This window comes from Zootoca vivipara, chromosome 5 (genome assembly GCF_965207765.1).
Source record: "Zootoca vivipara chromosome 5, rZooViv2.hap1.1, whole genome shotgun sequence".
NCBI lineage: Eukaryota > Metazoa > Chordata > Lepidosauria > Squamata > Lacertidae > Zootoca > Zootoca vivipara.
In genome coordinates this window covers 85,031,932-85,054,962 of record NC_142588.1, presented here as the reverse complement: position 1 = coordinate 85,054,962, position 23,031 = coordinate 85,031,932, and the positions used below count along the sequence as shown (strand labels likewise).

The window sequence follows — 23,031 nt, the reverse complement described above, 5'->3', positions numbered from 1 at the left end:
GCCCATGGGCCACAAGCAGCCATGGGGGTCGTTTAACCGACCCATGGACCCCTGCCGCCTGCTCGGGGACCCGCACCGCCCGCTTGGTTGGCTCCCGTGTGCCACGCTAAACCAGCACGGAGCAGAGCTGGGACCGCCTTCTGCGACACTGGCCAGCTCCTGCAGCCAATGGGAAGTTGCGCACGCCTTCTCCACGCCAGAAGGAGCACTGGGAATAGCGTTTGCGCATGCATGCGCATGCACACACACACACACACACACACTCCGGTCCACCGTGGCGTCTGCGGGACCGTGAACCGGCCCAAGCCACAAAAACTTTGCCGACCCCTGCCCAAGAATGTATACTGTGATTTCACCTGCAGTGTGGAACTACCACCTGTACAATTTGTGCCTCAGGAGACTAAACTGCTAGATTTGTCCTTCTAAAACATATGTGTGTTGTGCGACATTCTTTCTTTCTATTTATTATTACAGCAAGTGCAGCATAACTGAAATTAAATACAAAACCTGTTATGGAGAAACAGCAGGCTTTACAGTATACAGATTTCTAAAGCTACTTGTCTAGGAGTTCCTTCTCTCCTCCCAACAATAACAACAACCTGATAAAACACTTTTCCTGGGACTTATCTCAGAATTTATGAGATCAGATCTTTAAAGACTGAAAGCTGATAGTTTCAAAAAAAGTTGCGCAGTATAATCTGGTATGAATACAAATTACAATAAATTTCAGAGGTGTGTTTTTTCTCCTCTCTCTCTCCTTCCTTCCATTGCAAGGTGACCTTCAAAACTTGCAGAGTGAAAGCTGAACTTTGGCAGCGAAAATGATGTGCACACTGCATCTTCAAGACAAAAATGTTTGGAAGATGCCGCAGAAGATAAAATCAATAGAACAGTGGCAAGCAAAGGCCTTTTCTTCTTATCCCTTTCAGGGAGCAATGGAGTTCTGTAGATGAAGACCTCTTTTGTAGAAGTAATCAGCATAGCTGAAGGATTTGACAAAACACTGCAAAGTTTTTTCGGGTTCCACAGAGCTTCTAAATTATGAGTGCTACACAATGTCACGATGCTTTTGGGAGTTTGATCCAGGCTTCAGTCATTAATGAAAGGAGCAATTTCATGAAAACACTCCATCATTTCAGAGACAGAATACCATATAGCTGGTGGAAATGGTAAAATAATGTACAAATTTCTATAACCATAAGGCAGTTCCCCCAATAACAGAGAAAGACAATGTTCCACAAAAAAGACCTCTTCAGTAGTGCCACCCCATCTGCAAATTCACATCAGGAAATTTTTTGGCATCAGGTAAAGACTCTTTTATTTTCCCAGGGTATTTAATATGGCTGCATACAAACTATACCTTTAAAGCACAGTCATACCTTGGATCCCAAACACCTTGTGAGTCGAACGTTTTGGCTCCCGAACGTCGCCAACCCGGAAGTGAGTGTTCCGGTTTGCGAACGTTCTTTGGAACCCGAATGTCCGACATGGCTTCCATGGCTTCTGATTGGCTGCAAGAGCTTCTTGCAGCCAATCAGAAGCCGCGCCTTGGTTTCCGAAGGTTTTGGAAGTCGAATGGAGTTCCGAAACGGATTCCGTTCGACGTCTGAGGCACCACGGTACACTCAAAGCACATTCTTCCCCTCAAAGAGTTCTGGGCACTATAGTTTGCCTTGCGCAAAGTTATAGTTCCCAGCAACTCTCAACAAACTTCAGTACCCAGAATTCTGTGTTTCTCAAGTGTGAACTGTAGAAATTATACTAGTTCGCTCTCTTTCCTTCCCCTGAAGTGCTTTGTGGGTAGATTCAAATACACTCTACCCCCTACCCTCCATGTAATGACCATCTGTTCTCTTTATTTGGGTGGGTTTGCAAAGATCGGAGATGATCGGAGATGAAGGTGTGTCAGTGTGCAACATTCAGGGAAGGCACTACGCAGGAGGGCAAAATCTGCTCACGGTTTTTACACAGGCTGTAAAGCATTGCAACCACAACTGTATGCTTTGAACTGTGCTGTTCCAGGCACCTGTACTGTTGATCCAACATGCCGGGCGGGTGGGGGAATAGATAATTACTGCACATTACAGTAGCGTTTCCCTGCTTGTCAAACGACGCCGGGTGACAAATTGTATTTTGAATTATTAATCCTCTGTTTTTCAAAGCCTGTCACTTCTAAAGCTCCCCCCCCTTCAGCTTTGTCTTCAAACGCGGCGATCAGGCACAGGAAGGTGCTCAGGCTGCAGTCCACCTCTCTGGGCCGAAACGTCTACATCAAGGTCCCTGTTTTCAACACGTTTCAGTGAAGTCTGATTGACTTCTCAAATCGCTGAGGAACACCCTGCAATTGGAGCCAGCCACGCTGAACTAAAAGGAGTGTGTGAGTGTGCTGGTGGGGAGTCTGGGGGGGGGGTGCAGGGGGAAGCTTCTGAGGCAGAGATTACCATAAAGAGACAAACAGCATCATATTTCATTAAGGGTAAGGAAAAATTCCATTTAAGAACATTAAATGATTTTTTTTTAATGCCAAGCATTCTTTTGAACACATGCCATGTGCTAAATGGGGTACCTTTTGTACAAGTTTGTTTGCCTTATTTTTTTTACAGTTCACAAAAGCCTCCTAGGAAGCTGGAATTATGTCTGCTGGCACAACGAAGTACAATATTGGACATGCATTTCTCCCCTTTATCCATCCCGCCTGTTGTATTCTGTCCAAAGAGAATAAAGAGCTTCAAGGATCATCTAATGCAGGGATGTCTACCACTACCTCCTACGGTGACTGCAGTGAAAATCCACAGTGCGCATGAGATGGTTTGCTCTTCCTGCTTTGTTCTGTTTTGCACTGATTCAACCCCTCCTATGCACCCCTGTGGCAGCCATCTTGTGTTAAGCCCCACCCTCACAGCATTTTGTGACTGGCACCCACGTCGCTTTCTCAAAATTCCAAATGGCCCCGGCAACCCTTGATCTAAGGATTCTACTGTCCTGAAAGATCTACACTGGCTCCCAGTACATTTACGAGCACAATTCAAAGTGTTGGTGCTGATCTTTAAAACCCTAAACGGCCTCGGCCCAGTATACCTGAAGGAGCATCTCCACCCCCATTGTTCAGCCTGGACTCTGAGGTCCAGCGCTGAGGGCCTTCTGGCAGTTCCGTCACTGTAAGAAGCAAAGTTACAGGGAACCAGGCTTTTCGGTAGTGGTGCCCACCCTGTGGAACACCCTCCCATCAGGTATCATGGAAATAAACAACTATCTGACTTTTAGAAGACACCTGAAGGCAGCCCTGTTTAGGGAAGTTTTTATGTTTGATATTTTATTGTGTTTTTAAGATCCTGTTGGAAGCCACCCAGAGTGGCTTAGGAGGCCCAGCCAGATGGGCAGGGTATAAGTATTTTTGTTGTTGTTGTTGTTGTTGTTGTTGTCATTAGATCACAACAGCAAGGCTCCAAGGAGGCTGAAGCACACAGTGACCCTGAGCCAGCCATCTTTATTCATCTTGATTGACTAATTCAGAGTTTTCCAAACTTGGGTCTCCAGCTGTTGTTGCACTACAACTCCCATCATCCCTGTTCCTGGTAGCTGGGGATGATAGGAGTTGTAGTTCTACAACAGCTGGAGATCCAAGTTTGGAAGAACCTAGACTAATTGATTGATTGATAGCATTCCATTCCATTGCATTTCTTCTTCTTCTTCTTCTTCTTCTTCTTCTTCTTCTTCTTCTTCTTCTTCTTCTTCTTCTTCTTCTTCTTCTTCTTCTTCTTCTTCTTCTTCTTCTCCTCCTCCTTCTCCTTCTCCTTCTCCTTCTCCTTCTCCTTCTCCTTCTCCTTCTCCTTCTCCTTCCTCTATCATTCATAGTCAAGTAAGATTGTCTTCCATAAACACGGTTTTAACAATGAGTCCGTAAGCGACTGTGGAGGCCAATTCTGGATCCACTCGTCCTTTCACAGTGGAGACATAGGTTTCTAGGCGGCAGTTGATCATGGTGAGGGTTTCCCAAACATTCCTTCCTCTTAGCACATTTCTCCCTTGCATCCTCAGTTTGAGCGTCTTCAAAGCCCATGATACCTTTGGTAAAGGCTGTTCTCCAATTGGAGCGCTCGCAGTCCAGTGTTTCCCAGTTGTTGGTGTCTATAGTACATTTTTAAAGATTTGCCTTGAGACAGTCTTTAAACCTGTTTTGTTGACCACCAGCATTACACTTTCCATTTTTAAGTTCGGAATAGAGTAGTTGCTTTGGAAGACGATCATCAGACATTCACACAACATGACCAGTCATCTCACACAACCCCCCAAGGAGCTCATTTCCTCCCTATTTTAACCTTACAATATTTACAAAACCAACCAACCAACAAAAAAAGCAACCAATAAGAGTCAAACCATCACCACAGCAGTCCAGTGACCAATAACAATGGGAGATATCATCCATTAACCCCTAGTACCAGGGAGAACATCAATGGTTTTACTTCTTGGCAGAAACCCATTGAGGACCCAGGGTAGGACCATAGCTCAGTGGTAGAGCATCTCTACTTTGCAATCCCTGGCATCTTCAGATGAGGCTTGGCATGTCCCCTTTCTGAGATCCCGGTGATCTCAGTCCCAGTAGACAGAACTCAATGCAATGGAACAATTGCCTCATTCAGCACAAGGCAGTGCCCTCTGTTCTTAAGCAAATTCCATATGCAGGAAGCCACAATAGAAAGGGCTTTATCTCTGCCTGCGTTTCTAATGTGGTTCCTCACCCAGCATCACCTCTCCTCCTCTCTACATTTTCATGACACTGTAAGTTTGGTGGGGCAAAAGTTACTTGGAGACTGATGTGCCTGAAGTAGTAATACTCCCAAAAGCCGCCGTTAATGAGGCATGATCTCTTAGTTACTTGAGCTGAATTAATCCATTTGAAACATTAAACTTCACGCTTACATCTATGCAGTGGCACTGATTCTCCGAGAAACTGACATTTGGTTTATAAGAGAAGGTGTCACCTCTTTGCTTTTCATCTGAAGCCTGCAATGCCTGTCAACAGTTCCCAACCTCTGATGATCAGAAGCGGCTTGTTGGGTTAATTCTACTGAAGCTGGGTGAAATCTCATATTTAAGATCTGTGGGTGGAGCAGAGAGCGGCTTAGTCATGCATGCAGAAGCAAAAGGTAGAAGAATCTCAAAGAAATCATTCCAGAAAAATGGAATATTATGGCATTTCCATTCTTCTTCTTCTTCTTCTTCTTCTTCTTCTTCTTCTTCTTCTTCTTCTTCTTCTTCTTCTTCTTCTTCTTCTTCTTCTTCTTCTTCTTCTCTTAAAAAAGAAGAAGCTCAAAACACAAAATCCACATGGATTTTACATTATTGTCCTCCCTACCAGCTCCTACTCTTGAGTATTTTCCTTAAAATCCATGCCTGCATTGAACACTCCCTTAAACATGTCGTATTTCAGTGCATACCTAGATTGGACACTTTCCATTCCATTCTGGTATGAAGAGAGGTGCAAAGAGCTTCTTTCTGTGGGTGAACGTGGTGGTGAACGATGTAGGTGCCCTTTTCCATTGATGGTGAGGGGGACTGAAGTGGTGGGGCATTCCTGCCCCATTCTCTGGCCCTGTCTCTTATTATTTATTAATATCATTTATTAAAACCGTATACCACCCCATACCCGCAGGTCTCAGGGAGGTTTGCAAGATAAAATCATAATATAAAACTATAAAGCACATAATATAAATAAAAAAGTACAGCCCAATAATACCCCTACTCTTTTCCTGCTCTTTTCAACGTGGCAAGCATTTTGTGTTGTCGGGAACGTGTGTCCCCTCTCCCCCCCCCCCCCGAGCTCAGGGGATGAGTTAGACTCAGAGATTGAACTCAATGAACAAGGGTCCAGCTCTGCAAATAAGAACTGGCTGTCAGAATCAAGAAAGGGCGGTTTGACCCCCTCCCCTTCCTAGAGAAGACTCTATTAGCTCTCAAGGAGAGGAAGAGTTGGAAGGCAGCCAGAGTGTTGCAAGGCAATCAGCAGATAAGCAGAGGTCTGAGTCTGGGTCAAGTGGGAGTAGGAGGAGGGGGGAGGTCAGCCTCTCAGTCTCCAATCCAGGCATCTGGATAAAATCAGAAGGCAATGGAAGGGCAAGAGGGAAAGGTGGGAGTCTGGCATCCTTCCTGCTGTGGGAAGGGCGAAACTTCAGACTGACCAACAAATGTAAATGCGAGCAGGCAAGATGCCGGGCTCTGGATGGGATGTGTCTTTTTGTAAAATAAAAAAGGTAAAAGGTAAAAGGTAAAGGACCCCTGACAGTTAAGTAAAGTCACAAATGACTCTGGGGTTGTGGTGCTCATCTCGCTTTACAGGCTGAGGGAGCGGGTGTCTGTCCACAAACAGTTTTTCCCGGTCATGTGGCCAGAATTACTAAGCCGCTTCTGGCGCAAAGGAACACCGAAACCAGAGCAGTGCACAGAAACACTGTTTACCTTCCCGCCAGAGTACTACCTATTAATCTACTAGCACTTTGATGTGCTTTCGAACTACTAGGTTGGTAGGAGCTGGGACCGAGCAATGGGAGCTCACCCCATCGCAGGGATTCGAACCACCGACCTTCTGATTGGCAAGCCCAAGAGGCTCAATGGTTTAGACCACAGCACCACGTACATAAAACTGCTGGAGGGTCATTACTTCATATTGGGGCTTGATTGCCTGCCAGAGATCATTTTGTGTGTTATGTCATGTCCCCACTGCAGCCGTTTTGTTACTGGTGCCCAATCCAAATGTGCTCACCATCCCCCAAAAGTTGGTGAGCACTGGATTCCAGTCAGGAGTGGTTTTCTGGGGTTTCAGACATGAGGAGATCCCAGAGGTTGAACCTGGGACCTTCTGATGCAGCAAATGTTCTCTACCACTAAGCTAGGGACCTTTCCCAAATTCATGGAATATAGGGCTATCACCTCCCTGTTAGTAAAGTGAGTAATAATAATAATAATAATAATAATAATAATAATAATAATAATTTATTTATACCCCACCCATCTGGCTGGGTTTCCCCAGCCACTCTGGGCAGCTTCCAACAGAAACATTAAAATACACTAATTTCTTAAACATTAAAAGCCTCCCTAAACAGGGCTGCCTTCAGATGTCTTCTAAAAATCTGGTAGCTGTTTTCCTTTTTGACATCTGATGGGAGGGCAGGCGCCACCACCGAGAAGGCCCTCTGCCTGGTTCCCTGCAACTTGGCTTCTCGCAATGAGGGAACCGCAAGAAGGCCCTCGGAGCTGGACCTCAGTGTCCGGGCAGAACGATGGGGGTGGAGACGCTCCTTTAGGTGAGTGTCCCATATGCTGGCAGGCTGGGCAGAAAAAGAGACCAAGAGAGATAACAAAAGTGGAAAGCTGACCTAGCTGTTGGAGAGGCTATGATTAACATATTTATTCAATGCTCATCTTTGGCATCTTGTTTTTGTATGGATGTATGGACGCCGGGATGCAATGATATTTCAGTTGCAGAGATAACTCATTGTACATGATTACTGGCAGATATCTTGTAAATATGATCTATGATTTTGGGTTTGCTCTTCTGGTTAATTAAAAAGTTTGATTGACAGATGCAAATGCCTTCTTTTATGAGGAAGCCCAAGAATTCTGCTTTGCAGAATGCTAAATGACTCAAAGCCTGCATTCAAGATAAGGACAAACAACAGCAACAACGAGGACACAATTACTGTTTTATCAACAGTAGAGATAATGATTTCACTTCATGCACACTTTATACAATTATAGATTTAAGCAGAAGACTACAGAATAAATTTACCCAGTGACTTTATAGTCCAAATTCACGTTAGGGAACCTTTAATATGAATCTACAATGGATTTTTTTTTATGATGCCACATATATTGTCATAACACATTGTTTTTTTATTACTGCTAATCTTTTGTATTGCACATAATGGATTTGATCAAAAAGTCCCGTAGGGTACTCTTCCTCCTCTTCCAGAGTGTAACGAGGCTTTATAAGAGACATGGAGCTGCTCATCTTTGAGTCTTTCTGCTCTCTCGTTCTTATTACATGTACAATAACACAACTGGTCAGGCAAACACCATGCAAGCTTTGGTAACAATTCAGATTGGATTCAAGAGGCTGTCCTTGGAAATAATTTGGAAACTACAAACTGGTGTGAGACCAGACTGCCAGAATCTTAAGTGCAACCTTTTTCTTTCTTTCTTTTTTAAAGATTGCATATCACACTGGTAATTTACTGGTTCACATTTCATTTCTGAGTTCAATTCAAGGCAATTGTTTTGATATTCAAAATCCGACGACCAGGATATTTAAAGGACCACCTGCCCCCAGAATGTGACATACTCAAGGGCCCAGCAGATGCAGCCGACACAAACACAAAACCTCCCCTCGTACTTGGGAATCCCAAACCCAGAGGCTTCCATATAATAGAATCATAGATTGGGAAGGGTCCTCCAAGGCCCATCTAGTCCAACCCCCTGCAATATTGGAATCACAGCAAAATAATGAAGAGCAGGTAGTATCTGTGCTCACGCAGACTCTTTATCATCGAAGTCTTAGCCCCTCTCCCAATCCTCCTAACAATTCTTAAGATGCTAAAAACTAAGGTTGAAAGGATAAAGTTCAGTTGCACTGGCAAGGTAACCCTGTCCTAAACTTCATTTCGGTATTGATGTTCCTCCCCCCTCCCTCTTTTTGCTAGTAATAGATGGCATGGATATGTGGCACATGGCTGGCCTGTTGAGTGCTGTTGAAATGCACACCCAACAGATTAGGAGAGCTTATTTATCAGGGGTAGCCAGCATGAAATTGTCATAATATCGTTGGGCTGCAACTTCCATTGCATTGCATTGCAGGGGGTTGGACTAGATGACCCTTGAGGTCCCTTCCAACTCTATGATTCTATGATTCCTTCAGCCCAAGCCAACATGACCAATAGTTATACTGTAATCCAACAATAATTTTACAACATTGACTCTCCCCTGCTAATTCCCCTTTACTAGGGACGTGCAGTGAATTTGAATGAATCTTGCATCTCAAAATGAAGCAGGCTGTTTTAGAAAGGTCCGGGACTTGCGCGAGGCCAAGTGGGGTCTCTCTCAAATGCCCTGAACTAGGGGCCTCTGAAGTGATCATTATTCATGGTTGTGGTTCATTCATAATTGCTGTTCATGGTTGTGGTGCTTTTCAGTCCACAAACGATACATGATTGATGACACACCCACACCCACACACATTTGCATTATATTTCCTTTGCACTGAAATGAATGGTGCAGAATAACATAACAATGCAACAACGGTGTGACTTCTTATATAATACTCTACCACAGCAGACAGCCAACTCAAATACCATAGCTTTTTCGGAAGCTGAACTGCAATAGAAAAGAAACAGCAGAGCAGGTGGCGAATACAGTTTGGAGCAGAAATCAATGCCTTCTTACATTCCTAAATCCTCATTTATAAACTGCTTCCCAAAAAATGTTTATGAAGTGGTGTAAATGAGAAAGATTTCTTCTTCCCAAATATAGTAAAAATAAATAAAATACATCCATAATCTAAAGAAAGGATCTCAAAAAACATAAAATTGCACAGATTCCGGATAGCATACAATACAAAGTGTGAAGCTTTATAAGTGGGAGAGACTGCACGAGGAGATATTCATTCATTGCATGTATGAGGAGCTGACCAGCACTCTTTCAGTTGCTCACAAAATCTTACGCCACAATCTATTTGTTTGGCCTCCGAGGTGCCACAAAGTTCTTTGTTGTTTTAGCTGCAACACACTAACAAGGCAAGCCCTGGGGAATGTCAACTAATTGATCCGTCAAGGATAACTTCTGTGCATGTGAAATGTAAATTCAAGACTAATGAATTAATGGTCTTATTTGGGAGATTTAATTTCCGTACCAACCCACTCTGAGTTTTCAGTGACAGTCTGCCAAATAAATGGTGATTCATTAGCACAGCGAGCCAACAAATGGCAACTTCCCTCACAAAACAGTCAGAGGCACAAATGTAACTTGGCAGACTCCTCCTGCCATGAATGTGGACAATAATTAGCATGGCTGAACAAAGTTCACTCTTGATTTCCAAAGGTCTCGAATTGTTTGAATTCCTCTTTGGCTTAATAATCCAAATATTTAAATCAGCCTTCTTCTTTTTAATTCAGTATATCAGCCAGAATCCCCATGACAGGCAAATAAAATGAGTGCTTGCATGTTGTTTATGTGCCAAGCAACAACATCCCCTGCAACCAATTAAAGAAATGAAGATCAGCATCTCCTCCCCCCCAAGTAACACGTCTGAGCAAGAAATGTGCTTCTGCACATTATTCAAAGCTGAGTGCAGAGTTCTCATTTTCCTCATTTATTTATATAGCATCAGCCCACTTAACTCTTTCTAATGACAATCATTTAATAGGTAGAAACGGCAACCTGCCCAAACAATAAAACTGCTCTGTGAGAAGGAGAAGGAGAAGGAGAAGGAGGAGGAGGAGGAGGAGGAGGAGGAGGAGGAGGAGGAGGAGGAGGAGGAGGAGAAGAAGAAGAAGAAGAAGAAGAAGAAGAAGAAGAAGAAGAAGAAGAAGAAGAAGAAGAAGAAGAAGAAGAAGAGTAGTAGTAGTAGTAGTAGTAGTAGTAGTAGTTTGGATTTGATATCCTGCTTTATCACTACCCAAAGGAGTTTCAAAGCGGCTAACATTCTCCTTTCCCTTCCTCCCCCACAACAAACACTCTGTGAGATGAGTGAGGCTGAGAGACTTCAAAGAAGTGTGACTAGCCCAAGGTCACCCAGCAGCTGCATGTGGAGGAGCGGAGACGGTAACCTGGTTAACCAGATTACGAGTCGACCACTCTTAACCACTACACCACACTGGCTAGTGGTCTGAAATTTTTAGGTAGGCCCTGACCTTCTAAAACGACATTCACATAGACTTGGTAGGTCAGGAGCATCTCAATCCCTGAGATTCCAAGAGCCAAATCTGAGACCTAGGAATGGCCCCTGGTGATGGAAAATAATTAGGAGAGCAGAGCAGAGCAGAGGTAGATAGACCTCCCCAGAGTGTCTAACTATGCTATAATTTGCAGCCAGCTCCTGCTGGGCCATAGGTGCCAACTCCGTGGGGCCCTGGGTGTACAAGCACCCACAAAATTCCCTGTGGTCAGGCACCCACAAATTTCAGTGCCAGGGCCATGCACACTGGGTGGCATCCATGACCCTGAGTGCCCGTAGTCACGAAGCCTGTGCTGGGCTGAAGTTTGCAAGCTGCATGCATGGTCTTCTTAATAATTTTTAAAATATTTTTTATTATTATTAAAAGCACTCTTACCCACCTGGAGAGTCAAGCCCTCTGCCTACCAGCTGGAGGAGGCCAGGCAAACCTGGAGACTTCAAGTCAGACCCGGAGGTCTGGCAACCCAACATGCACGTAAGACTTTACACGGATGCCCTCGGCAGGTGGTGAACTCTCCTTCCTTGGAGGTTTGTAAGCAGAGGTTGGGTGGCCATCTGTCATGGATGCTTTAGCTGAGATTCCTGCACTGCAGGGATTTGGGGTTCTTTCCAACTCTACAAATCTATGCTTATATATATCAGGAATTCTGCAGCTTTTGGCACTTTTGATCATTCAAGCTCTCAAAGACTGAAACCTCCAGAAGGAATATATATATATATATATATATATATATATATATATATATATAATGCTGAAATATAAAATGCCTGATCACTGTGATGATCTGGGGTAGACTCCTACACTTATCTCCCATATATTTAGTTTCTACATGAACTATATTGTTTTTCCATAGAGTTTGGGGCATTGCTGCCGTTGAAACGAGACAAGCGCCCACAATTCTGACATTTCGTCGCCTATTGCCATGGTGTTTTTAAGAAGATGGATTTGATTGAATGTTGTCCTTTCCCCCCTGTATTTTATGTTACGGTATATGATATTGCAATGGTTTTTATTGCACACCGTCATGATATTTGCAAATGTCAAATATGAATTTTTGCATTACCCCTGATTAAACATCGCAAAGAATTGAATAAGGTTCTCACCTTTCTAACCTCAGTTGACAGTTGCTGAAGACAAGGAGATGCGATGGTATGCAAAACTGCTTTGCCCCTTACCGGATCATGGAGACTCACATACGCCACAGCGTTCCTCAGGAGAACTTCCTTGAGATCCTGAAACAAGGGATCATACTGAATGAGAGGATCAAATTTAAGATGTATAATATTCATTTAGTCCCTTGAAAAGGTGTGTGTGTGTGTGTTGTGTGTTGTGTTTTACTACCCACTCCAATTCCCTAAGTAATAATTAACTCATTGCTCCCACCCTCTATAATATCATTTTAGGAACTTCAAAGAACGCCTTTGTTTAATTTCTCTCTAGCAAGGTTATAATTCCTTTTCTCACATCGTCTGAAACAAAATGAAAAACAGGGCCTGAAGGAATTAAGAATCTTTACAGTTCTAAAGCTGAGAATGAAAACATTACATACTGCAAAATAACAGGAAGCTGTTATATTTAAGAAGGGGGGGGATCTTAAACTTGCTTCTGACAAGACACCAAACTTAATGCAATCATTGACACACTCTCAACGCACTTGATGTTTCAGACCAGGCAACTATTATTTTAGATTTGAATTGCATCCTTTCTCCAGTGTTGTCACTTTATTATGTTTTTTAAGGGATCCGCATGAGCCACATTTCAATTATTTCCCATTTGCCTTCCCAGTAATGAGCCGCTTGTTCTATGAAGAGGCTCTTTACACCAAGCAGAAGGGGTGTAACACAATTATGTCTGATGTAAAGATGATTTGAAGTGGAACTAAACAAATTTTGCTTCCAGTCAGTTACAAGGGGCCCTTTTGGTACTTCGCCCCCACCTCCCACAGCTCATTCTAAAAACATCACTCCGTTGCAAGGAAGAGGCTTTTTTTTGGGGGGGGGGATTTCCGTGCATTGCTTATACATGATCCCAAGCAAATCACACCCCTTTCCATTTAGCTATAATTTCAGCACACTTCAACTTTGTTACGGCGGCATCCCTTGTTAAATCTCTCCATTAGAGTTTTACAGCTGCTGCTGACTTCATAAAGCACCTGAAAAGAGCCAGGCCTAAAGTTGCTTTTTCCACCCTCTTCCCTCTCCACCAGAATGCCAGTTATAAGAACATGAGGCCTAGCCAGTTCAGCATCCCGTTCCCACAGCGGCCAACCATATACTTATGGGGAGCTTGCAAGCAGGACGTGAGTACAACAACCTCCTCCCTACCTGTGATTCCCAGCAGCTAGGGCTCCCACCTTCACACATTCAAAGATGAGCTACATTTGTAGCTAGACACAACTTTGACTACCAGATGCTATAACCCTTGAAGCCCATTTGATGATATGACCACAGGCTCTGGAAACATTGATAAAGCTCACAGAGGTACGGTTGGGCATGAAGTGCGCCCCCCCTTGATTTGCATTCCTCTCACCGGCTGCAAATCTGGTGTTCGTGTGAAAGGGCCCTATGTGTGTGCACTGCTGTACCCATGTGAGATCTCGTCCTCCCAAATGAGTTTCCTAGGATTTCACTTCCCACGTCCCTTGGACCCATTCATTTTGAATGCCCAGTGGTAATCTGTAGAGATAACAGCATTGTTGACACTTTGCTCAGCAGTGCTGCGGAAGCCCCCTTCACATTTGTTGTGTGTGTGTGTGTGTGTGTTAAGCCAATCAGCATGCTGTAGCTCAAGAATGGCACGTTGCAACATTATTCAATACACTTACGCATGCTGCAAATAGAAAGCACAAGTCTGAGAGCAACTGTTTTTACCTTCGTGGGCTGTTTGATTTTAAATAGCTGGGAATGGTAAATTGGGAATCATAAACTGAAGCACAGTAATTCACCGCAGTTGAATCAAGCTGATAATGCAACAATTCAAAAATTACAGTTTCATCTTCTTCATTGTTTCAGATACAGGGGATCACAAGAGGCCAGGTAAAACATGTACCTGTTCTGATCCATCTTATTCAAGTGCTCTGATTAAATGTGCTGGTATGTGTTTATCCTAAGTTTTAACATTTCCCCATCCATCTTTTCCTTCTGCCTTGCTTTGTTGTCTGATCTGACAGACAGGCATGTACCAATTAACCACCCACCTAGATTGTCCTTACTGCTTATTTACCCAGTTTCCTCCACGGTCGCTGATTGACTGAGAAAGGTAGGGACTTCTACCAGATTGACAGATTGTCTCATTAACACTTCTTGTGCCCTCAATGGATTCTGACATACCTCTAGAAAATTATTTTCATCTGGTAGGCTCACCATTCAGTTGACTCTGCTTAGCTTTTGTTTGCCACGGAGGAACACTTTAATTGTCTACAAATTGCGGGGGGAACTCTGAAAAGCACTTGTGATTAATTGCTTGCATTGATGTGAACTAATAGCAGACAGTGCTCAGTTCCCTTCTACTATTTTTAGGCATCTCATTCACCTTATTTACCTTGCTGCTGACTCATCAGTCACCACCAAATAAATATGAGTCTGTAGTGCATTTTTTTAAAAACGTGTCCTCCCTAAAAGAGGGCACGTGTTGTGGTGAGACCTGGAGACCAACCTCCTGTGTTGTGGGTGAGTAAGATTGGTCAGCCACAACACCTCGATGTTGGGTTCAATCTGGCCAATGGGACGCAGTCCAAACGGATCGCGGCACCAATATATACCCATGCACATGACCCAGAGCTTCCTCTTTTGGCTCATGCATTTGGAACACCCGCCCACCTCTCCCTATTTTTAGGGCATTTTGCGCTTGACCTTGCTATGCCGTCGTGTGTCGTCTGTCGTTGGGACAGGGGCACAGCAGGAATTTCCCCCACTTGGCTGATTGGCTGTTGCCATTTGGGTTTCGCCTGCCGCGTAGCAAATTGTCACAACTTGTAAGGTTGTGGATGCGGATAGGCACTGGTTCAGGTGATAGGGATGGGGGAACGCTCTCACCATCCCTATCTGAAGGGTATTCTGTTAAAGGAATCCAGGGACCCCTGTGAGGGGGACATCTGGGTGGTGGACATAGCCTGTTCCTGGCTTTCTGCCTATCCAGGTGTTCACTCATGGCTGACCTATGCTGGTACCCTGGGTCAGCACTACCTGTAAGGATGCAGTGAGCTAGTCGAACCAAAGCCTACGCAACCACTCACTTTCTGTAATCAATAAAGTTGTGGCCTAAATTCTGCAAAAAAAAAAAAATACAAACATTTGAGTCATGTGTGAATTTCTTTAGGGGGGAGGTCTCTGGGTCTGAACACGCAAATGAGACCATCTTCATTTTAGTCAATAAAGCTCTTTGGTAGGCCTGCCAGAAACCTTGCAAACATTTCAGTCGACATTCCAAGGGGCTGAGCTGCTTAGAATAATAGAACGGAAGAGTTGGAAGAAAAGGATCATCTAGTCCAACCCTGCTTCTTGGGAGAAAAGCAATGACAAACCTAGACAGCACCTTAAAAAGCAGAGACATCACCTTGCCAACAAAGGTCTGTATAGTTAAAGCTATGGTTTTCCCAGTAGTGATGTATGGAAGTGAGAGCTGGACCATAAAGAAGGCTGAACGCCGAAAAATTGATGCTTTTGAATTATGGTGCTGGAGGAGACTCTTGAGAGTCCCATGGACTGCAAGAAGATCAAACCTATCCATTCTTAAGGAAATGCTCACTGGAAGGACAGATCGTGAAGCTGAGGCTCCACTACTTTGGCCACCTCATGAGAAGAGAAGACTCCCTGGAAAAGACCCTGATGTTGGGAAAGATGGAGGGCACTAGGAGAAGGGGACGACAGAGGACGAGATGGTTGGACAGTGTTCTCGAAGCTACCAGCATGAGTTTGACCAAACTGCGGGAGGCAGTGGAAGACAGGAGTGCCTGGCGTGCTATGGTCCATGGGGTCACGAAGAGTCGGACACGACTAAACGACTAAACAACAACAAGTCCAACCCTCTGCAAAGCAGGAATCTTTTGCCCAACGTGCGGTTTGAACCCATGACCCATCTTTAAACCTTTGAGTTTCTTTCAGATTCTAATTTTTTCCACTTTTAAGTTGTTCTCCCCATTAATTTGCAATTAAAGCCCTCACAGCAATGCACTGGGCCCATGTCGGACAAAAGATTCCTGTATGTAGTGGGTTGGACCAGATAACCCTCACAGTCCCTTCCAACTCTATACTTTCTAACGAGGGTACCAGTACAGCAGTACCTCAGGTTACAAACACTTCGGGTTACAGACTCCGCTAACCCGGAAGTAGTACCTTGGGTTAAAAACTTTACCTCAAGATGAGAACAGAAATTGCGCGCCGGTAGCACGGCGGCAGCAGGAGGCCCCATGAGCTAAAGTGGTACCTCAGGTTAAGAACAGTTTCAGGTTAAGAACGGACCTCCGGAACGAATTAAGTTCGTAATCAGAAGTACCACTAGCTTCTGGCTGATGGTGCTGATCCTTCTGGCAATCCCAGCTTCCCTTGGGTTAAGGAGATTGGTAAAAGGCAGCATTTTCTTGTTCAGTTTCTGTTAATTGGTTCTCATGGGAAACTTACAGATTCTTGCTTCACACAATTAACTCAAGGCAGTGTCAATTTACTCTTGGCAGAAAGCCAAGGTCTGCCTGGCCTGGAAACTACTCTCTGATTGGTTAACGACCAGCACTGAACTCTGTTATCTAGGAATGCTAGCACAGTTGTTTCTTGTTGGGTGTTAGGAGTAGGAGTGCTGCATGTGGTTGGAGAGAGAGAGAGACAGAGAGGATTTATTTTGCTTTGCTTTGTATGCAGAAACTCTGCTGGTTTTATTTTCTTTTAATAAATCCTGTAAATAGTTATTCTGCGTCTAGCCGACTAGTCATTTCCACCTCAACTAGCTTCTGCGCTGTGCAGGAAAACTCTGCTACGTTTGGGCTAAAGCCACTAGAGCTATGCCTGACACATCAAAATTCTAAGATTTCTTACCTCTGCCCACTCATAGGAGCCGATCTTGCCAAACACAGTTTCTCCCCATGAGCAGAAAATGATGGTCCGGTCAGGTATCCATCCTTTCTTCACTTTCCTCATCAAGGCTTGGATGAATGCAGTCATCACGGCAGTTCCATGAGCCCACTGCTGCCTACTGTAGGCACCTAAAGTGCTGTGGTGGCTGCCAACTATTACATATCTATCTGGGGATGGGGAGAAGAAGAAGAAGAGAGGAAAAAACCAAGCAATTTTTGTTGTTGTTGTTAATTAAGCAGCCAGAGAAATCAGCTACTTTTAAGCATTAATTGTATTGGTGATCTTTCCCATTTTCCCCCATTGCATCTGCTGTGCACCACTGAAATCAGCCGGCTTCAAGGTGTCTGTTCACGAGAAAGCAAAAGCTTCAGACCTGTTAAGCCTTAGTTAGATATTGGCTACTTGGTGCCCTGATCCTAACCAGAGATGCAAACATATTTGCACGGAAGTGCCAGCTAATGTTGTAGTTCTCGGTACAGAACTCTTCCGAGTGCCTCGTCTTCAGAACCTATCTGCCGTCGCTGAAGATTGAGCAGGTTTCAGAAACGACTGGAACTGGTAAAACTGGAGTAAGCGATTACACTTAAATTCATGGCTGTGCCTCGGGGAGTGAACCGAAATGGGCATATCCGAACTCTATGTGACAATGTGGGCTGTTGCCTTCTTTGCTCTAAAGTGGCCCTCCAGATGTTTTGGCCTACAACTCCCATGATCTCTAGCTAACAGTACATTTCCGAGCACAATTCAAAGTGTTGGTGCTGACCTTTAAAGCCCTAAACGGCCTTGGTCCAGTATACCTGAAGGAGCGTCTCCTCCCCCATCGTTCTGCCCGGACACTGAGGTCCAGCGCCGAGGGCCTTCTGGTGGTTCCCTCGCTATGAGAAGCCAAGTTACAGGGAACCAGGCAGAGGGCCTTCTCGGTAGTGGCACCCACCCTGTGGAATGCCCTCCCACTAGAGGTCAAAGAGAACAACAACTACCAAACCTTTAGAAGGCATCTCAAGGCAGCCCTGTTCAGGGAAGCTTTTAATGTTTGATGGATTTCTGTATTTTAATATTTTGTTGGAAGCCGCCCAGAGTGGCTGGGGGAACCCGGCCAGATGGGCGGGGTATAAATAAAAAATTATTATTATTATTATTATTATTATTATTATTATTATTATTATTATTATTTAACAGAACCAGTGGTCAGGGATAATGGGAATTGTAGTCCAAAACATCTGGAGGGCCGAAGGTTGGGGTGCCTGCTCTAAAGGCACTAAGGTGTCATAAGAGCATAAAAAGAGCCGTTATGTGGAGAATCTTTGGCCCCCAGATGTCGTCTGAGCAGAGCACGGGGAGCGGGGGTGCTGAATTTTAGCATCACACAGGGTACCGCTGAAAATTCAGAGCCCACAGTCTATAGAACTACAGCCTGGTAAAACTCATTAGTCTTGTCAAAACCCTTTGGTTCCTTCAGAAATCCCTCAGAGTTGTCACCTCAGCAGGCAATGTCAAGCTGTCACTTCAAGAGACTGTAGGTGGCAACTGTAGCTTTAAAGCACATCAAAAAGGAACAACTCAAACAGCCCCTGCCCAGCCTCAAATTGCTCTCGTACATTTGCTCGGAAACATAATATTTATGTCTGTCAAGATGATTCTAGTCTAACAACAGTTTAGCATAAAAAGCCCCTCTCTTAAATAAAGAAAAGTTAAAGGGTATTCTTATTTTTATTCTTATCTGAAGTTACACATCCCTGCTGGCAACATAGTTGGCGTGTGCTGGGGAAGTATGTATAGCAAATTGTCTGTGCATTAAATTGTCTATGAAATTACATATTCCTCAGGGTTTTTTTTACCCCCCTGCGATTATTACTTATGAACATTTTTTAATTGGGCACACACAGTCAGATTGACAAATTTCCCTGGCACTTTTCTTCACTGCAATAAGACTGTAGAAGAATTTTAGACACACTCTGCAATGAGCTTTAACTGGTTCAAGAATCAATAGGCTGGAGTTCAGAGGATTTTGTTGTTGTTGTTGTTGTTGCTTTATATAATATATGAAACTAACAGAGTGTAGGTGTCTATATTTCCCCCCATAATGTCTAGGCTGCAAAGGTTGGCGAGAGAACAGAAACAAGAGTTTCGGTGCCATTCAGCTAAGTTTCATTCAGAGTGGACCTGTCAAAATAAATGAACGTGACTAAGTTAGGTCTATTAATTTCAGTGGCTCTGCTCTGAGTATAAAACTTAGCTGAGGGCTGCCTGAAATACACCAATCTGAAGAGGGAAAAAAAGATGGAACCAAAATGGAAATACTTATTATTGTTCAATATGAAGGAATGGTTGGAGACAAAGTTGATGTGTTTGAATATATTGATTTGGGCCATTTTAAAATGAGGCTGCATTTTAAAACAATTTTAAAATCTAAATTACATTTTAATCAATTGTTTTTCTTTCTTTTACGTTTTATTGTAATTTTATTGATGTCAGCCACCCTGAGCTCTCACTGGGGAGGGCGGGGTATAAATAAAATTATTATTATTATTATTATTATTATTATTATTATTATTATTATTATTTTAAGAAAATATATATCACTGGTAAATAATAATAATAATAATAATAATAATAATAATATAATAATAATAATAACAACAACAACAACAACCATTTTTGGACTTCTAGTGTAGGAAGGAAAATGAATTAACCTATTTGGGTCAGAAGATTGGGGAAATATTGCCTAACAGAAAGTAGGTCCACTGGGGTCATTCTATAGTGATTATTTTAAATAATTTCTTTTATGTAACTGACAAAGGGAAAATGGGAAGTCCTTTTTACTTTTCTTCCCTTTTATTTCTTTTCTTCTCTTTTTTGGTTTTTCTGTGGTGTTTTCTTTTCTTTTTCTTTTTCTTTAGATTGTTGTTGTTTTTTACTTCATTTTATTATGGAAAAGCTTTAATAAAATCTTATTTTTAAGAAAATGAAAAACAAAGTAATGGAATTTAGAGAACATGGAGCACTCAGTGAGGCCCTGCCCTGTCAAGCTCAGTCTGCCCCCAGTCATTCCCCGCCCAACTGCCTTCTTATTTTCAGCCACTCCAGGTGACAGACTAAAGATATACGTACCAGGAATTGTGGCTCCTTTTAAGTATGCAATGACGTTGGACATGGTTTTGTACATTGGTTGTGTTTGAACTTTCAGTGTCACAGTTCTTCCTTCTGCAAGAGAGAAAAAAAACATATGTTTGAGATTATGACGCATCCAGCCACAAAACGCTTAGAAAAACCTTCTTTGTTTGAGTGGTTCCATTTTGGCTACATAAGCAACGGCACCCTGAATATGAGAAATATGACAAGGAGCAAAGGAACGCCTGCAACAAAACGTTGCAGTGTGAAGCGCTTCTTTTCGGGGTCCCAGCCACTCCCACCTGCTCCCCAGTCAATCAGCATTCTGGGTCCACTATGTATGTTTCTTAGACTCTGCAGTTTTTCATTTTGGTTTTTTGTTGTTATCATTGTGCTGAACACCCTGCCCAATCCAAGTATATTAAAATCTCAGATTTCCACATTGTTTTCTACAGCCTATTCTCCAGAAGCGTCTTGTCACATGCGGTAGAGCTGCTACACTCACTTCGCTGGCTTGATGTTTAGGGTTGCCAGACTCAATAGAAGACAGGACTTCTGTGCCTTTAATTGCCCTTTAATTGTTTAATTTGCAAGCAAAGGGTCTGCTGGTTTCTCTTTAAGGTTTCCAGACTCAAAAGAGTGCAGGGTAATTAAAGGCACAGAAGTCCTGTCCTCTACTGAGTCTGGCAACCCTATTGATGTTGCTTACTGGGAGGGAGAGGGAAAAGTGAGGCAATAGGGGGATTAGGGCAAGGAAAACATGCCAGCACAGCCAATCTGGGCTCCTGCCAATGCATTTGCACCATGCTGACTTCCTCGCTTCCTCCCAGTAACTAGCAGTGACCCACTAGCTAGGAAGATAGCACAGTGGCTCCACCACACCCAGTATGATCCAGGAAGTGGCCTACCCAGAGAATGAGGTTATCTCAAGGCCTTTTATATCTAGATGCCTCTTCTTTCCAGCCAACCCAATGTCCCATAGATATTGAGCATGCTCAGTTTGTGCTGCTCTTCTGGGGTTCCTCCTCCTCCGTTTTGTTCAAACAAGCAGCAATGTTTAATTAATACCCACTTTACTAAGAGGAAGAAAAGAGCCACAATGGGGCTTCTGGGAAGGGGTTTCCTTCTTAAATAATAAATGTAGTTTCTCTTTCCCCTCCTGCTGCAACCAGTATTAGCTGATGGTGTTAAGTATTGCACTATATAGTCACCTCTGTCTTCCTTGAGGTGAGACACAGAACCTATTCTGCAACAAGCCCCCTGCCACTTTAAAACTCCAAAATTTAATGTTCCCCTGCAAACCTCAGGGCTACCCAAGCCTAGTAATACCTCCCTTTTCAAACATGGCTGTCGCCAGTTTGGCAGTCGAGAGAAGAGAATTGGAATTGGAATGTAGGATGGTGTATGTATCAAAAGTCATGGAACCAATGGGAAGATGTGGGGAGGATCAGAGACGATTATTTTGTTGGTTGTTCCTCCTCACCCAACCCCAGTCAGCTCGTTTTTCTGGTCTCGTTCCACAAGCACACAGAAATGTTTCCACCGAGAGAATATTGCAACAAGGAAAATAACCCGTCCCTCTGTCTTTGTCAAAAGGGCTTTCAAGTTCATGTTCCCAGCATTTGACTAATGAGTTTGTTTTAAAAATTAATTAAAACTAATATCTTCCCCCCCCCTTCCTTTTACCTCTCGGGCTGAGAAAACAAATGACCTCATTACGGGCTGAAACGGGAGCAATAGCAAATAGACTTTTCCTTTTTTTTCCCCTTTCAGCAAAATGTTAATAATAATACAACACAGTGCAAGCCACGATACTGAAGTTCTTAGCGTTAATGCCAATAATGTTAGTAGGGATTTCGCCTGCGCATAGATTCACTACGCACACAGATTCACTCCACCAAGCCTGGGGTTTGGATGGGGTGAGACAAAGATAATCAATCTTGTGGTACAGATTTGCCTGTGTGCACGGTTGTGCATTTATTTATTTATTTTTATAAAATATACCGCCCTCTTACAAAACACCAGGGTAGTGTGCAGCTATATAAAACCATTAAAAATGGTACAAGCACAGTATATGGTCCCATCTTCACTATACATTCAAAGCAGTATCGTACAACTTAGAGCAGTCGTGGCTTCCCCCAAACAATCCCGAAAACTGTAGTTTGCTAAGGATGCTGAGATTTGTTAGGAGTCCCCTATTTCCCTCACAGCGCTGCACTTCAGACTGACAGAGCCTCCGAGTCTCCCTATTTTCCTGGATTTACAGAAGCTGCCCCTGTTTCTGATTCAATTCCTAAAGAGGTCCCTATTTTCATCAAATAAATGTTGGAAGGTATGGTGGGGTGTCCCTCTTTTCATTGGAGAAATGTTGGAGGGTATGGAGTTAAGCAGCCCCCGAGCCAAGGAAAGAAGTAACTATACAACTTTTAGAAGACATCTAAAGGCAGCCCTGTATATTTTTTTATATAAGGGACATGGTGGCGCTGTGGTCTAAACCACTGAGCCTCTTGGGCTTGCCAAGCAGAAGGTCGGCGGTTCGAATCCCCGCGATGGGGTGAGCTCCCATTGCTCGGTCCCAGCTCCTGCCAACCTAGTACTTTGAAAGCACGCCAAAAAGTGCAAGTAGATAGATAACATAGTACGGTCAGAGACCAGCATATAAAACACACTTGGGGGTAGAATCCCAAAAGGAACACAAACATTTAAAACATTGAACAACAGTAAATTTTAAATTTATAAATGTGATAAGCGTATCGACACTAAAAACTTTAAGATAAGCTACCGCAGAGACATGACCCAGAATCACCCGAGGGACCAAGTTTGGGGGTTTTCTTGACAAACTAGTTTGGATCGGGGGATGGTCTGCGCCTACAGATCTGTACACAGAATCTGACGGCCATCCGGGTCAT

General features: G+C 43.5%; 1 protein-coding gene across 4 annotated transcripts in view; it reads right to left on the bottom strand.

The window, feature by feature from the left end:
- NAALADL2 (N-acetylated alpha-linked acidic dipeptidase like 2) overlaps positions 1-23,031 on the bottom strand; it is a 784,863-nt gene that overhangs the window by 162,196 nt on the left and 599,636 nt on the right. For all 4 annotated transcript variants that reach the window (XM_035134128.3, XM_035134127.3, XM_035134124.3 and 1 more), the window contains 3 exons: positions 20,123-20,215; positions 16,973-17,178; positions 12,050-12,178 (listed from right to left, as the gene is read on the bottom strand). In XM_035134128.3, the coding sequence (XP_034990019.3) occupies positions 12,050-12,178; positions 16,973-17,178; positions 20,123-20,215 (428 nt within the window). The remainder of the gene's footprint in view (positions 1-12,049; positions 12,179-16,972; positions 17,179-20,122; positions 20,216-23,031) is intronic.